Source organism: Zalophus californianus, chromosome 16 (assembly GCF_009762305.2).
Source record: "Zalophus californianus isolate mZalCal1 chromosome 16, mZalCal1.pri.v2, whole genome shotgun sequence".
Classification (NCBI taxonomy): Eukaryota; Metazoa; Chordata; class Mammalia; order Carnivora; family Otariidae; genus Zalophus; species Zalophus californianus.
The window spans coordinates 30,893,207-30,908,649 of record NC_045610.1 but is presented as its reverse complement, the minus strand read 5'-3'; the positions used below and the strand labels follow the sequence as shown (position 1 = coordinate 30,908,649).

The window sequence follows — 15,443 nt, the reverse complement described above, 5'->3', positions numbered from 1 at the left end:
TAAAATCTCAATTAAGAACAGCGCAAGTCTGTGGCATCTGAGCCTTGTTCTGCTCCATTGTCCTCCCCACTAGCCCCATGTTATGGAAGCTCTGCCTGGGTCATGTGCAGCCACAGGGCTCCAATGTCCCTTAGACCCTAGTCTGGGGCTGTGGTTTGACTTCTGAAGGGGCAGGATGCTGATGTTTCTCAGTTCCCAGCCCCATTTTGTGGAAGTTCTATTCTAGATAGGCATGCCAAGAGGACTGGGTCTCCTTTTCTTTATCTAGCCCCTGGTAGGGCAGAAGCTCTGCTCCAGTCATGGTAAGTCAGTGGTACTGGGGCCCTGTTTGCCTACACTCTAGCTTCCTTGCAGGGCAGAAATTCCATGCTGGGAAGGGCAAGCTGAGAAGACAAAGGATTCCCCTTCCCCTGGTACCCCCTCATAGAACAGGATGTCATCCTGGGGAAAGAGGGTCTCTGAACCAGCTCCAGTGCAGTAGTGGAGGGGTTCTGCCTAGTGGGAAAAGCACACCCTTCGGAGGAAAAGCTCCACAGCTCTGCCTTAGGGGACTGACTTTATTTGGGATAAAGTATGGAAGACTCTATGACGATGAACATTGTTGAAAATAATGGCCATCTTTGTGGAAAGCAAAAGGAGACTGGTATCCATCTGCATGATACAAGCAAAATGGCAGGGCAGGCAGAAATTTAACAGGGAAAACCAGGGAAAGAGAAAGCCAAGAAGAATTCTCCTTCGATCCCAGTCAGCTCTGGGGGTCAGGAAGGCTGGACTGCGCTGCACCCCTCAGGAGCAATCAGAGCGGGATGAAGACAGAAGTCCTCAGGGACTCTGAGAGGAGCCGTTTTGGAGTAGTAAGGGGAGATACCGGATCAGAATGGGCACAAGGGTAAAGCGCGAGCAAATGTGAAGAGAGGTGGAGATAGTTTGTCTGAAGGAAGCGTGAGGAATCAAGAGAATAGGGTGGAGTTCCACAGGGGTGTGGGATCATCAGAGTAGTTTTGCTAGTTTGTAAAGTTTTTAAGATGAAAGCTTTTGCACGATGTTTGTGTGTAGACGGGATGGATCAAATTAAGAAGGGGCAATTAATGATGTGCAATAGTAGGGCTATTGCCTTCGAGAGAGAGAGAGGACCAGGTGCACATGAAGAGGCCGGCCTTGCAGAGGAGGGGGACACTTGCTCCGTTGAACCAAGAGCAGAAGCAAACACTGAGGCTGACACAAGCACATGTATCGAACTGGCAGCAGCCCTTCTATGTGACGGCTTTTACTTTAACCACCAAAGTGGAAAGACAAGAATAGGAAATCTGGGGAGAGAAGGGGCAGACCAAGCTCACCAGATAGAGAGAGAGACATTAGGAATCCGCGGCATCACAGTGCACCCTTTCGAAGCGAGTTATTCATTTAGAGTGACAGCAGTTTGCTCCACATTGTGGTTTCCCATGGCCATTCTTGGGGGCGCTGGGGTAGGAAACTGTTCAGTCTGTGAGACGGATGTGATGAAGAGAGAAAAGTGATGACACTGATAAATCATGAAATAGAAGCCATAAAGAGGTAAGTGATGTCAAGAGAGGGCCAATCAACAAAAGAAAAAAGTAAGTCATTGGACTCATAGGTCAGAGGCCTAGAAATTGGATTTGCAAAACCATGAATTTTGGAAGGGGTGCAGGTATTTGACAATGTCTGGGGCAGGATCATGGGCATGTGAGTTGAGGTACAGTTGAGAAGTTCACTGAGTTGATGTGTAAGGCGTTGGGTGAGCAGCCTCCCTGCAGATACAAGTTATTACGCTCGATGGCATTGATCACAGGAGACAATGACCGTGAATCAGGTCCTAAAGTCTTCAGTGAAGGAGAGCAAATGACAACTAAGGCAGGGGAGTAGGGAGTAATGTGGGATAGCATGAGCTTCAAAGGAGCTGGGTTTGTTGTGCTGTTGTGTGTATTGGGTTTAATTCGTTTTCATAAGAGGGCAGGGGAATAATCGTCTGGAAGTAGCAATGGTAAACAAGGAGGACCATTATCCTTCCATTGGATCCTGAGCTATGAGAGAGGAAGGGGGCACACAGTCACCTTGGGTTTCAACTAAGGCAAGTGGGTGTTGGAAATACTCGAAGATGTGTTCGAAGCTATAGATGCGTTTGCTGATCACTTAGTGGAAGTTCTTGGTGGCAGGGGTTAGGAGGGAGGGAAGGAGGAAGGAGTTGGTCAGACGAGGGGATGTACAGATATGCTTTATTTAAAAAAAAAACAGGAGTAGCATTGGTGATTGGTAAAATACCTCACTGTAATGTAACTGGCTAATGATGTACTTTTATATGTGTATAAAAAACAATCTCCTCCTACTCAGTAAAATAACTACAGAGAATCCCACCAGCCTCTGATTTTATTTTTGTTTTTTTTTCTAGCATTTTAAATGGCTTCCGCATCCATTTAGACACCTCGGGCCCTCGCTGGTGGTTTTGTGGCTTTGAGTCCGTTCAGCCAAGCTGGAAAACAAATCTTTAGGAAATGTATTTGACTTCACTCTGTGCCCAACGGAAACAAAACAGAATATCTATTTCATTAGCACACCAGGACCTGGGAGAGGTGAGAATTCTCTGGAAAGAAAAGTACAAGAGGGCTCAGAGAGATGTCAGGCAAGCACCACAAACTCTATTTTACTTCTTTCCAGACCATATCTCAATCAAAGCAGCTGGACTAGATAAGGCTCTCTGGTTTAAGATGCTGAAATCGATATTCAGATTAAAGGTAATATGAGGACGGCTTTCTGTCTCAGACGAAGGGTTTTGTGTGAGGAGACACAGCAGGCGAATCAAAGGAAGTGCTATGGCTCCCAGAGAAAATGAGAACAGGAGAGGGAGATGGGGAAAATGGCTTAAATGACCAAAAGAAAGGCTGCACTTGTCTACACAGGTGTGGCCCGCCTGTCAGACAGGTCAGACTGCAGACACCCATCTGCTGCTCTGAATAATGACAACGAGCCACCTGCAGGGACCCAGCTTTTGATTGCCTCGGCAGTGTGCTGGGACCACAGGGCCCCAGTTCCTCTTCCTCCTGCTAGGAGACACGTGGAGCCATTCACTGGAGACTTATTTAAAGATATTATGTTGATAGATTAAATGGGATAATATGTCCAGCCCGCCTGGTGCGGAGGAAGGCTACTTTCCATTTCATTTCATTTGTTGTAAAAACACAGTGTGACAATGGACAACACGCATTTGCTCTAAAGAACTGGTTTTCCTTCCCTCTGAACTTTAAAACTGCAATAATTACAATCCTGAAATGCTCATTGCTGTTGTTGACTCGAAACGGCTCTCTCTGCATTGGGTGAGATTCCACGTGAAATGAGTTTCTATCCATGAAGGATTAGTTAGCGAAGTTGCCTCACCTGGAAGGTGGTCTCCCAGCAATGATGATAATTATCCTTCCTGAGATGCTCCTGTGTGTCAGCTGGGTGCTGTGCTTAACACGCATTATTCCCTTCCCCAAGACACTCTGTGAGAGAGGTATCAGTATCCCAGTTTTATAGACAAACAACAAAGCTAAAGCTTAGGAAGGTTCTGCTGGTCAGCCAAGACTATCTTATTAATGATCAAATTCATAAATAAAAGACTTTCCTTAACTTCTGTCATGTCAGTGGTGGAGCATTGCTAACCTTTGTTTAGACTTTAAAGCCCTATGAATCTGTTCCTTAAGCCTGGGTCACTGTGATCGAACACAGGAACATACAGTTAAAAATGACAAGTGCAGCTTTTTTTTTTTTCCGTCCGGCAGCAGCCATCAGCTCAAAGGTAGGCCAAGATGGGCGCTTACAAGTACATCCAGGAACTATGGAGGAAGCAGCGGTCCGATGTAATGCGCTTTCTTCTCAGGGTGCGCTGCTGGCAGTACCGCCAGCTCTCTGCGCTCCACAGGGCTCCCCGCCCAACCCGGCCCGATAAAGCACGCAGGCTGGGGTACAAGGCCAAGCAAGGTTATGTCATATATTGGATTCGTGTGCATCGTGGTGGCCGCAAACGCCCAGTTCCTAAGGGTGCTACCTACGGCAAGCCTGTCCATCATGGTGTTAACCAGCTAAAGTTTGCCCGAAGCCTTCAGTCTGTTGCAGAGGAGAGAGCTGGGCGCCACTGTGGGGCTCTGAGAGTCTTGAATTCTTACTGGGTTGGCGAAGATTCCACGTGCAAATTCTTTGAGGTCATCCTCATTGATCCATTCCATAAAGCTATCAGAAGAAATCCTGACACCCAGTGGATCACCAAACCAGTCCACAAGCACAGGGAGATGAGAGGGCTGACATCTGCAGGCCGCAAGAGCCATGGCCTTGGAAAAGGTCACAAGTTCCACCACACTATTGGTGGTTCTCACCGCGCGGCATGGAGAAGACACAATACTCTCCAGCTCCACCGTTACCGCTAATATAAGTAATATTTGTAAAAAATCTTACCTAATAAACAATTTAGGACAGTCATGTCTGCTTAAAAGTGTTATTTGTCTGTTAAATTGAGTTGTCTGCACATTGTTCCATGAATGCATTGTCAAATTATGAAAGTTAAAGTGCAATAATGTTTGAAGACTTTAAGTGATGGTGTATCTTGTTTCTAATAAGATAAATGCTTTTGTCTTTGCTTTATCTTATTAGGGAGTTTATATGTCAGTGTTTAAAATGCTGTTTGGTATAATAGGTGTAAAATAAATTCTGTAAAAGTGGAATGCAAAAAAAAATGACAAGTGCATATTCCTGCCTATCTTGTTTTTCTTGAACACTGATGATTGTGATCAAAACATAGCTTCAACTATAGGAATCTACCCTTGGGTCTCTTGTCTTCTCATGCCTCTCTGTCTCTCTGGGCAATCTCACTCATGCTTAGGGCCTTACCTGCCAACTCAACTCTGGTGACTTCAAATCTTTAATTATAGCTCAATCTCTTTCCTGAGTTTCAGACCTATATATATATCCAGCTACCCATGAGATATCTCAAACTCAAGAGATTCCAGACAAAACCCATCGCATTTGTCCCAAGTCAGCTTCTCCTCTTCTAGTCCCTGTCCACCCAGACCACCATAACAGGAATCTGCAAGTCTTCATAGACTTTTCTCTCTCCCTCTCTTCATATATCCTAATGGTGGCCAAGTCCTATAGGGGAGAGGTTCTCAGAGTAAGGTCTCCAGATCACCAGCATCAGCAGCTGAAACTAGTTAGACACAAAAATACTTGGACACCACCCTAGTTCAGCCTCTTTGGGAGTGGGACCCACAATCTGTGGTTTAACAAGCCCCCCAGGTGATTCTGACACCTGCTCTAAATTGACCTTCCATAATATCTGATTACCCCAATCCTGAAGCTTTTACTGCAATAATTTCCTAACCAAGTGCACCCTTCTCTACTCTTAAATCCCTCCATGCTATCCTCCCCTTTCTTACCAGAATGTTCCCTCTAAATGCAAATCTGACCATGTCTCTGCCCTACATAAAATTCTCCAATGTTCCCCCAATGCTTAAGCAGCACTGCCTACTAAAAATATAGTGTGGGCCACATATGTAATCTTTTTATGTGGCTCCTGGAAAATTTTAAAAGTTAAAAAAAAGTGAAATTAATTTGAACAGTTACTGAACCCAATATATCAAAAATATTGCAATCTGTCACCAATATAAAAATCATTAATGATATATTTTACATTCTTTTTGCATGCCAATCTCTGAAATCTGGTGTATATTTTTACATTTATGTATCTCAATTCCAGATGTCAAATTTTCCTTGGAAATGCTTGATTTATATTTAGATTGCAGACAATTTACAATGGAGTTGAAAGAACACATGTACTTACCCACGTTGTTCCAAACACACTTAAAAGTTTCCCAGTAACGGAATTGAATCCGTTTTTAAGTTTAAATGAACTAAAATTAAACATTAAATTGCTTAGTCACTCTAGCCACATTTCAAATGCTCTATACTCTCATGTGGCTAGTAGCTACCATATTGGTCAGTGGGGTTTAGAGGACCAAATTCTGACCCCCAGTATGGCTTCCCAGGCCCTCTATGAACTAGCTTCTCTCCAAGTTCATCACTATATCCCATCATCATCCCTTGCTGCACATAATGATTCAGTTACACAGCAGTGCATTTCCTAAGATATTCCATGACATTTCACGCCTCGGGGCCTTTCCCATGACACCTCCCCTCCCTCAATTACTCTGTCTCCCCATCCATGTGTCAGAACCTAACTGCTTTTCAGACTCAGCCCAAGAGGCACTCCCACTATGAAGCTTCCCACCTCTTCCCAGGACTGACCGACCAATCCCTCTTCTAAACTGAATCAAACTCTGTGTAAATCTCTAAGACTCACGTAAGATTGCATTTCACTTGTTCATGGGTCTCATTACTAGAGAAGAAACTTCTAAAATCTTGTTACTCGTTTTTTTATATCCCTTGCACTTGGAACATCATCCAACGCTAACAGACACTTAGAAAATGTTTGTTGGACCCACACTCGTACTCTTTGTTTCTGTTACTCTCCCCTCCGTGGGCCTATGAGGCAGCCCTGTGCTAACACTGAACTGGGTGTTTTGTTCTCATTGTCACATCACGGCACTGTCTCCGAAGCCCTAGGAGTGAGGTGGGCTTTTGCCTTCCCATTTCTTCCTTCTCCAAAGGTGATGAGACACACCTTTGCTGGTGCCCCTCACAAAGGATTTAGAAACAAGGTTGTACATTCTGGCTATTGTTGGCATTCTCTGGTTTGCTCAGGCCAAGTCTCTTAACCTCTCTGAAGCTTAGTTTCCTCATCTGTTAAGTGGGGGTGGTAACAACTGCCCTCCTCATGGGGCTGTGCCGACCGAATGCACTAAGGGATGTAATATGCTTAGGAAACTGTGACAAGTTAGGCGAACCTACGGGCTTATCATCATTTCATCTCAGAAGGTCACCAACACGGACTAGAAGAGGGATCACCTCCTTTACACAAGAGTCTACACTGCCTAAAGAGGCATAAGAAGAGGGAACTCGGTTCATGGACAAGGTTCCGGCTGGTAAGGACAGGCTGCTTCCTGTTTTGCTTTCTTCCTCACGTTCCATTCCTAGACGGAGAAAATGCTCCTTTACACTCTCCACTCGTTCTAGTGTATTCTCAACCACTACATCCGTCTTTTTTCCCCTCCAACTCTTCTCTTACCCTCTTGTGATCTTTCTGCATACAGGCTGCTAGATAAAAGGTTTCTGGAGTCAGGTGGAGCTAAAAAGCAAGACCACCACGGTAAAGCTATTGGGTCTTACAACTGACATCACAGTCCAGGTGTGAGCTGTAAAGATCAAACAAAGTACTTGCCGAGCTAGGCTCCCTTCTGCCCACCTCCGTCTCCCAAGAGGAAGAACCTCCACAGGTTCGAATGAAAGCAGAGGATGAGTGCACCGAGAAGGGGCCCTTCCCAGAATCAGCTTCAAAGGGGAGTAGGATGAGAGTGTCCCCAGGAAAGTGTGAGGGTGCAAGAGTAGAGGAACCCTTCCCTGATTCTTGCCTGGGACCCGGGCAGGAACCCCCATGCAGGTGTTCCTCATATCCTGTGGTCTGAGAGCAGAAGGTAGGGATGATTAAGTGAGAGGCTGAGAGCACAGAGGGTCTAGAAGAGCCACTCACAGTTTCTTAGGCTCCAAAGCAGTGTTGGAGAATTCCCGATTTCCCTTGAACTCCAAGGCGGACAGTGACAGATAGCCAGCGGGTGGATCCTGACGGTGTCTGTGTTACGATGAAGCAGATGGACAGGCAACCACACCGCAGGTAAGCACACCTGAGAATCAGGCAGAGGTGGACATAATGGTGATAGGTGACACCCAGGTTTTCAGTGCCTCCCCCCACCTCTCCTCCCCACTCAGCACATGACCCTCGGAACTGAGACACAGCCCTAGGAAGTCCCAGGAAGGAGGAGAAGAAAACATGGAATTCGCTGAGCCAGCCTGGAATTGGCTCGACTAAAGATTCAGTCAGGAGGGGCCAGGGAGGATGGAGACATAAAGTCAAGTTACAGAAAATCACAAAATAGGGATGCATTTCTGATACCCCTGAATCCTCTATAAATGTGTTGTTTATATGTCTGGATCCCTGCTGGATTGTAAATTTCTTGACGGTATGTTCTGTGTCATGCATCCTTGCTTCTCCCAAGCCAGGGTTTGCACATCGTAAGCCCACCTGACAGGTTTGTGAACTTGCTCTGAAATGAGCAGGGGTGGAGAGACTATGTTTTCTTGGCACACCTGGGCTGCATCCACTCTTCCATCGCTTATCCACTGCTACAACTCAGGAAGCATGTGTGCTTTCTCTCACACACTTGTTCATTCTTTCCCTCAGAAAATACTGATGGAGTTCTTGAACTGTAAGGCTCTACAGATGTGAATGGGGAGGGGAAGCAGAGATTTAAAGTGATGTATTTGCATGCTTTCCTTTGTCTTGTTTTAAATTTTCAAGAGTCCTTGCCTATCACTTCGTTTTGGCTTCACAGCCACAGCAGAGGTGAAGGAAAGCAGATGGTGTTAACTTTACTGTTCAGGTGAAGAAAAAGAGAGACAAGTTGAGATCTGACCAAAGTGACACAGAAATCTGTGATAGAGATGCAGGGGTGAGGGAGGAGAACTTCAGTTCTTCTGATTCTTTGCTTTGTGCTCTTAGGTAAAAAGACATCAGAACGTATGCTTAACCTCAGTCGGTTAAGCATCTGCCTTCAGCTCAGGTCATGTTCCCAGGGTCCTGGGATCGAGTCCCCAGTCGGGCTCCTTGCTCAGAGGTGAGTCTGCTTCCTCCCCCCTGCTCGTGATCTTGCGCTCTCTCTCTCCAATAAATAAATAAAATCTTAAAAAAAAAAAGACCATATGTTTGGGTTCAAAGCACAGTCAGCCAAATGCTGTATGATCCCACTTACATGAGGTACCAAGAATAGTCAAATTCATAGAGACAGAAAGTATAATGGTGGTTACCAAGGGTTAGGAGTATGGGGAATGGGGAGTTATTGTTTAATGAGTATAGGTTTTTGGTCTTGCTATAGAAAGAAAAGGTTTCTGGTTGCATTAGAACATGAATGTACTTACCACTACTAAACTGTACACTTAAAAATGGTTAAGATGGTAAATTTAATGCTATGTGTATTTTAGCACAAATTAAAAAACATGGCAATCTGGTATTTAGGAAGTAAGAAAATTACAGTCAATATTGGCAGGTCATGCGATAGGAGTATGATACAACCATCAGATGTTATATAATTATACATAGTATAAGAAATCTTATGATATTTAAATTTTAAAACAATTCAAAACTCATATTTAAAGATATGCAAATATAAAAATGAAAATAAGTGAAGGGTTAAAGATGTGTAGGAGTGTATATGTATAAACTTTGTGATGTTTTATTTATATTATTCTACAATATTTGTGAAAGAAAATTGGTACTACTCCTCCAAAAAAAAAAAAAAAAAGGCAGTCAGCCAATGGAAAGAGTTGCCAGTGGCCAGAGCTAGAACAATTTAAGCAACAAAATAAATAGTATTCATACCCAAAGAATAAAGTAAATATCCACGAATCTATACTGATATAAATAAACGACCAAATAAATAAATGAGTAGAATAGCCAGATATCACTGAAGAATTCCAGATAATTTATTTCGATATTCTGCTCTAAAGGAGGTAGAACAGAAGTCTCCACTCCGTGTGAGCTTCCTTCCTAAGTGACTTCCTTCCTAAGAACATAGTATGGAGGAAAAAAAAAGAGTAAACTTTACAGTGAAGAAACCTGACAAGCAGCACCTCGGGCAGGTGATCCAGGTCAACATCAATAGTGATAAGTCACGTTGACAGTCTGTACCCTTGGTGTGATGTAATGAGAATGGCACTTTACCTCTGTGATTATTCCTCCCCAGGAGCCTTAACCCCAGTCTAACTATGAGAGAAACATCAGATGAATCCTTGTTGAGGAACATTCTACAAAATACCTGACTAGTACTCCTCAAAACTGTCAAGGAAAGTCTGAGAAATTGTTACAGGCAAGAGGAGCCTAAGGAGACAGGATGACTAAATATAGCTTGGATGGGATCCTGGAACAAATAAAGGAAATTAGATAAAAGCTAAGGAAATCTGAGTAAATATAGGCTTTAGTTAATAATAATTTATCCATTTTGGTTGACTAATTGTGACTAGTATTTCATCTTAATGTAAGATGTTTATAGAGGAAACCGGGTGTGGGGATATATGGGAACTCTACCATCATCACAACTTTCCTGTAAATTGAAAATTATTCTGAAGTTAGAAGTTAATTAAAAGTGAAGTAAAGTTTTTTAAAATAATACTAATTGTACGGTAAAAAAAAAAAAAGTGCAACATTTTTTTGCCAGCATGATAAGGGAAAGGATGGGAGGAAGGTGCTATATGATTTTACCCTGCTCTCCCACGAGTCAATAAGGTTTACAGTCAGCTTTGGTGGAAGTAACACAGAGAAGGGCTCTCGTATTCCTGTCACAAGTATGTGGCCCCTCCAATGTCTGGCTGAGTCTGGACAAACACATTTGCCATGTCCTCATCTCCAGATGAGGCTTTCTAAGGTCAATACGCCTATGTACGCCTCTTTGGTAATTCAGAATCCAGGAATGAGTGAGAGACTGGGAGTCAGAGTACCTTTGACTGTCACCTAATTGCCATGGCCCTGACTTGACCTTTCTCAGTCTGTATTTCTTCATAAAATGATGATCCCTGGAGTAGTACAAGGTTAAATGGCGTAAGGTATGTGAAAGCTTTCTATGACCTAGAAAGGACTATGAAGTCTTATTCTGGAATGTCCTTGCCTTTTGGGAGACTAGGACTGCCTGTGTCTTTTCTCCTTTTAAACAGTACTCTGGCTTATTCAATCAATTCAGTTCAACAGACATTTGTCAAATATCATTAATATGTTAGGCACATTAACAAGTGCCTCACCCGGGTAATGGTGTCCCTGGAAATGTAAGAAGATGGAGAAACTTCAGTTTTTCAGCATCTTCATGGGAAGAGCTATATGTGTCTGGGTAGATGAGCTGCCTGGGGTGGGGATCGTATCCCACAAGAGGCATGCATCAGTTATAACACTCTTGGTTGTTGGGCATTGAAAAACCCAATCAAAATGGTCTGAAGCTACTGGCTTACCTAACTGGAAGGTTCAGAGTCAGGTGGACTTTAGGGTTCAACCATACGGTGGCTTACCCATAGCACCAAGGAGGTGATTTTTTTCCTTTTTCTGCTCTGTTATCGACAGTGATGGCTTTATTCTATAACTAGCTCCCCTCAGGGTATGGGATGGCTGCCAGTGGTAGCAAGTGGGGCTCTTAGCTCCCTTGTTCACGATAAGGTGAGGTGGGGAGGGCACTTACAAAACTAAAGCCATATCCCATGACCTTGACTACCCTATCTTAATCAGCCACTCCTACCTCCAGTCTCTTGCCAGTACCTAACTATGCATTATTTCCTTCCCATCTTAATATTATTTTTAATTTTATTTGTATATTTACTCATTTATAGTCAGCACCCTCCCCCCGCCACCCCCACCCCGAACATAAGCTCCATTGGGTCATGGATTTCCTCTTGTTCACCACTCGTCCCTAAACTACCTTCTAAAGAGAGCAGGTCCCTCCTCGACCTATAGGAGAGAGGCTGAGTCTGTTGCAAGGGGTCTTCCGTCCCTGTCCTCCTTCCTAAGCCCATGCCGATTCCTGCCTGAGTCCTGATTGCTGGGGGGTAGGTGCTACCAATCAGGATTTTACTAGAGTAAGAGGATCACAGGTGCCACGTGGAGGAAGGGCTTTCTAAACAAAGGCAGCCCAAGTTGGTCTAGTCTGGATGGAAACATAGGACAGTTGACCAGAGAAGCCGAGATAAAGATTGGGAAGACAAGACTGATGGGCAAACTGTCCTCAAAGGAAGGAGGAAAACGAGTGGTGGGTAGCACAGTTGGTAGTCAAGTGGGTGAAAAGCAAAATGACGTAAGATGAAGGTTCAGGACCAAGTCTGAACAGAGGGTGGCTCTGGCAGAGCTCTGTCATGCAAGCCTTCTGTCTACGTTCCTGAGCATGTGAACCACGCTGTGCATGGCAGGGCTCTGAGGGCTCCGCGAAATAGTACAAAGATCTCACATTTTAAGAGCATTTCATAACTTATAAAACCTATTCCCAGACATTGTCTCAGTTCATGGTCACAGCCATTCTGTGGGGTTAGTTTGATCATTCCTATTTTGCAAGTGAAGAAACCAACCCTCAGCATGACTTTCCAACAACCACGCAGTTCAGGGGAGGGGAAGCCGGATGTGGGTATTCTCCTTCAAGTCCTGAGCTCATCCTACCTCGGTGCAGTTGGGGAAGGATGGGTCACAATTTCCTGTGATGGAAATGCATCCTTAGGCTCAGGTTTTCCTGTTTTGCATTATGTGTCTTTCTGTTTAGAGTTGAGTTGCTATGTACTCCTGTGTAAATATGAAATTTCCCATAATAAAAAGTTAAAAAATAAGAACAGGGTCAAAGTGGTCGGTCAGGCCCTCGCAGGGAAAATCGAGGGACGGTCAGGCCCCAAGGAAATCAGGTGCTCAAAGGTCTCAGCTTCAGCGCTTTAAGATTTGACTTAAAAAAAAAAAAAGATAAAAAGAACATTTGGGAATAAGGAATAAGAAAAATCATGTGTGTGCTCAAGCAGCTAAAAAAAAAAAAAAGGCACAAAGGAATGAGTTGTTCCCTCTGGGTTTTATATTCTCTTGCCAGATCCTTTAATTATGCTTCTATTCTTTTTTCCCAAATTTAATGTTCCCCCAGACTTAAATAAAGAGCAGATGATGTTTCATAGAAGGCTTAGTAAAGTGGCCATTCGGAAGTTATTTTTGCCCGGGTGCATGTTCTGGCTTGATCTCCAATTCACTGTGTGATCTTGGGTTATTATTTAACTCCTTGGAGGTTCACTTTTACCAACTGTAACAGAGGAATTAAAACATTTGCCACCAAATGGCCTCCCAAGAAAACAGGCAAAGAATGCAGGGTGATAGCCGTGAAGGCACTTGGACACTTCCAAAGAGGAATGTCTTAAGCTAGAAGACGTTATTATTAGAGCATTCTTCAGAATCACCTGGGTGTGTGGGTGGCTACAGTCCACGGTCCTCTGCAGCCTGGGAATTAAAGCTGGAAGGACTTTAGTGATCCTGGCTGGATCCCGGCCAGAATGGGACCTCAGGTCTTTGGAAACTGGTGCTCCTTCTGCTTCCTGGTTGATCTGGGTGGTTTGACGTAGCTTTCACCCTGTAAGGTGTTATCATTTGCTCTGATGCTTCAGGTAACAGCATTGTAAGAAAGAGGCGGGGTCAGTGTTTGATCATCCATGCTAATCTCAAAGAGCCCGTAATATCAAGGAGTGTGGGTCATTTTCATTCAGCATTGCAATGAAAAAAAAAAAAAAAGTTTTACCATATTAATTTTGTTTTGCTCAAGCTGAACTTTGTTAAGATGGAAGGGCGAGGTGGCCCAGACAGACACTAGGTGGCGGGAGGGAGGCTATCTGGAGGTGAGCCTGGCTCAAGGCTCCCTCTCTGCTGTCATTTGTGAAGATGTCCGTACACATCCGACAGCCTGATCTCCAGGATCTTGTCTTCTCAGCACTAATATCAACAAATGCTCCCTTCAATGCCAGTGACCATCAAGTCTTCGTGCAATCATTCATTCATTCACGTATTCAATAAGCGTGTTCCAAGTAGCTCCAATGTGTCAAGAAGCTCTTTGAAGGATCAGCAGTACAGAGATTAAAACTCTTACCTTGAGGGCTGTGGTGGGGAACAGATGAACACAATACAGTGTGATTACCAACTGTCACAGTGGAATTCCTTGGGAGAATGTGAAGGAGGAGCCCCTTCTAAGCCCAGCGGAGTCAGGAAAGACTTTCAGGAAGAGGTAACACTTGAATTTGGACTTGAAGTTTAAATAGGGATACTCAGTGTGGATGGAGGAAGGTGAGGGCAGGGAGGGCATCGAGGAAGATGGAACAGCATATGCAGAGGCACGGAGGCATGATAAAGCAGTGGCATATTTGAGGGATGGCAGGCCTTCTGATTGGCTGGAGGGTAGCTGGGAGTAGGAAGAGGGGAGTCCACACAGGTAAGTAGGTACCAGATCCGGCACTAAGCTTATCCTGAAAGAGAAGGGGAATTATGTTAGAGAATCAGACCAGATTCTCATTTTAGAAATAGCACTTGGCTAGAAATGTAGAGACTAGATGAGAGGTGTGTGAGGTCGAAGGAATGAGGTGGATGGGGTGGGGTGGATGGCAGAAGACTTGCTGGGAGCAATCATAGTGAACAGAATGGGTAAGGGCTTCAACTCAGGTGGTGCCTGTGGAGGAGGTACAGAGTTCGGGACAGATCTGGGAGTGTGAGATTTGTGAACTGGCGGAACATGGGATACATGTGTGGGAGGGAGAGGTCCAGAAGGACTCTCAGGTTTCTGGCTTAGGTGATTGTGTAGATGATCATACTGCTGGCTTACACAGGAATACAGAAGGCACATCGGGTTTGGGAGAAGAGATGACCTATTTAGCTTTGAAAATACTGACTTTGAGGTGGGTATGGGACATCCATGTGAAAACAGCCAATGGGCGAATGGGTTTAAGGACTTGGGAGACAGGAGAGTTTGGGGCTAAAGACCCTCACCATGCATGTGGGTGATGTCATTGAGGGTTAGAGGGCTGAGGAGGACCCTGGGGAACCAATATTTAAGGGCCAGTAGAGGGGTCGGAGCCAGGAAAAAAAAGGCACAGGGCAGAAATGGAGGGGAGGTGGGGCCCAGATGCAGCAAAGTCCGGGAGGCCAGGGCTGGGGAGATAGAAGAGAGATTAGACAGTGCCATCAAGTTCCTCAGAGAGGATAAGAACAATACAGGCCCCAAAACAGGGCAAGGGAAGACAGGGTTGGTAGCACAAGCCCCAGGCAGCAGATGGGCTTGAGCAAGAATCTCAGATGGGAATAGGGCCACCATTCACACAGGGTGAAAGGAGCTGAGTAGGGGAGCAATCCGCCTGCACCCCTTTGCCCTAATTCTAGCCAAGGGCTCTTTCACAATCTTCAGAGCACCTCTGATGAAGAATGATTGAGAATGTTATTCAGCACTGACTGTTGGGTCCTGTGTTAGGTACTTTTTGCAAATAATCTCACCCGAGCCCTTTGAGGCTGAGAGCACAGTCCTCCCTTTCAAAATGAGGAAATCAAGGTTCAGCACAGCCAAATCACTTGCTCCTCTCTTCCCTCTCCACTAGTTGTCAGGTCACAACCCCCAAAACACATCAGTGAAGAACCATACCGGGGCTTGGCATATGTGGAGAGCTCACTGGCTCGAGTTCCTAAAGCTGATGAGTGAAGAGAAACTTGAGCCAGATGTAGGGTGCCTCCTGCCAGTGATGTTCCACATGAACGAGTT

General features: G+C 44.7%; 2 protein-coding genes across 4 annotated transcripts in view; one reads left to right on the top strand and one right to left on the bottom strand.

Moving 5' to 3' along the window:
* MMD (monocyte to macrophage differentiation associated) overlaps positions 1-15,443 on the bottom strand; it is a 73,764-nt gene that overhangs the window by 26,085 nt on the left and 32,236 nt on the right. For all 3 annotated transcript variants that reach the window (XM_027624949.2, XM_027624948.1, XM_027624947.1), the window contains exon 7: positions 7,634-7,784. In XM_027624949.2, coding sequence (XP_027480750.1) covers positions 7,634-7,784 — 151 coding nt within the window. The remainder of the gene's footprint in view (positions 1-7,633; positions 7,785-15,443) is intronic.
* Positions 3,768-4,712, top strand: LOC113939232 (60S ribosomal protein L15-like). The gene has a single exon (XM_035724527.1). It carries the CDS (start codon positions 3,804-3,806, stop codon positions 4,416-4,418), a length of 615 nt encoding a protein of 204 aa, XP_035580420.1. The 5' UTR covers positions 3,768-3,803; the 3' UTR covers positions 4,419-4,712.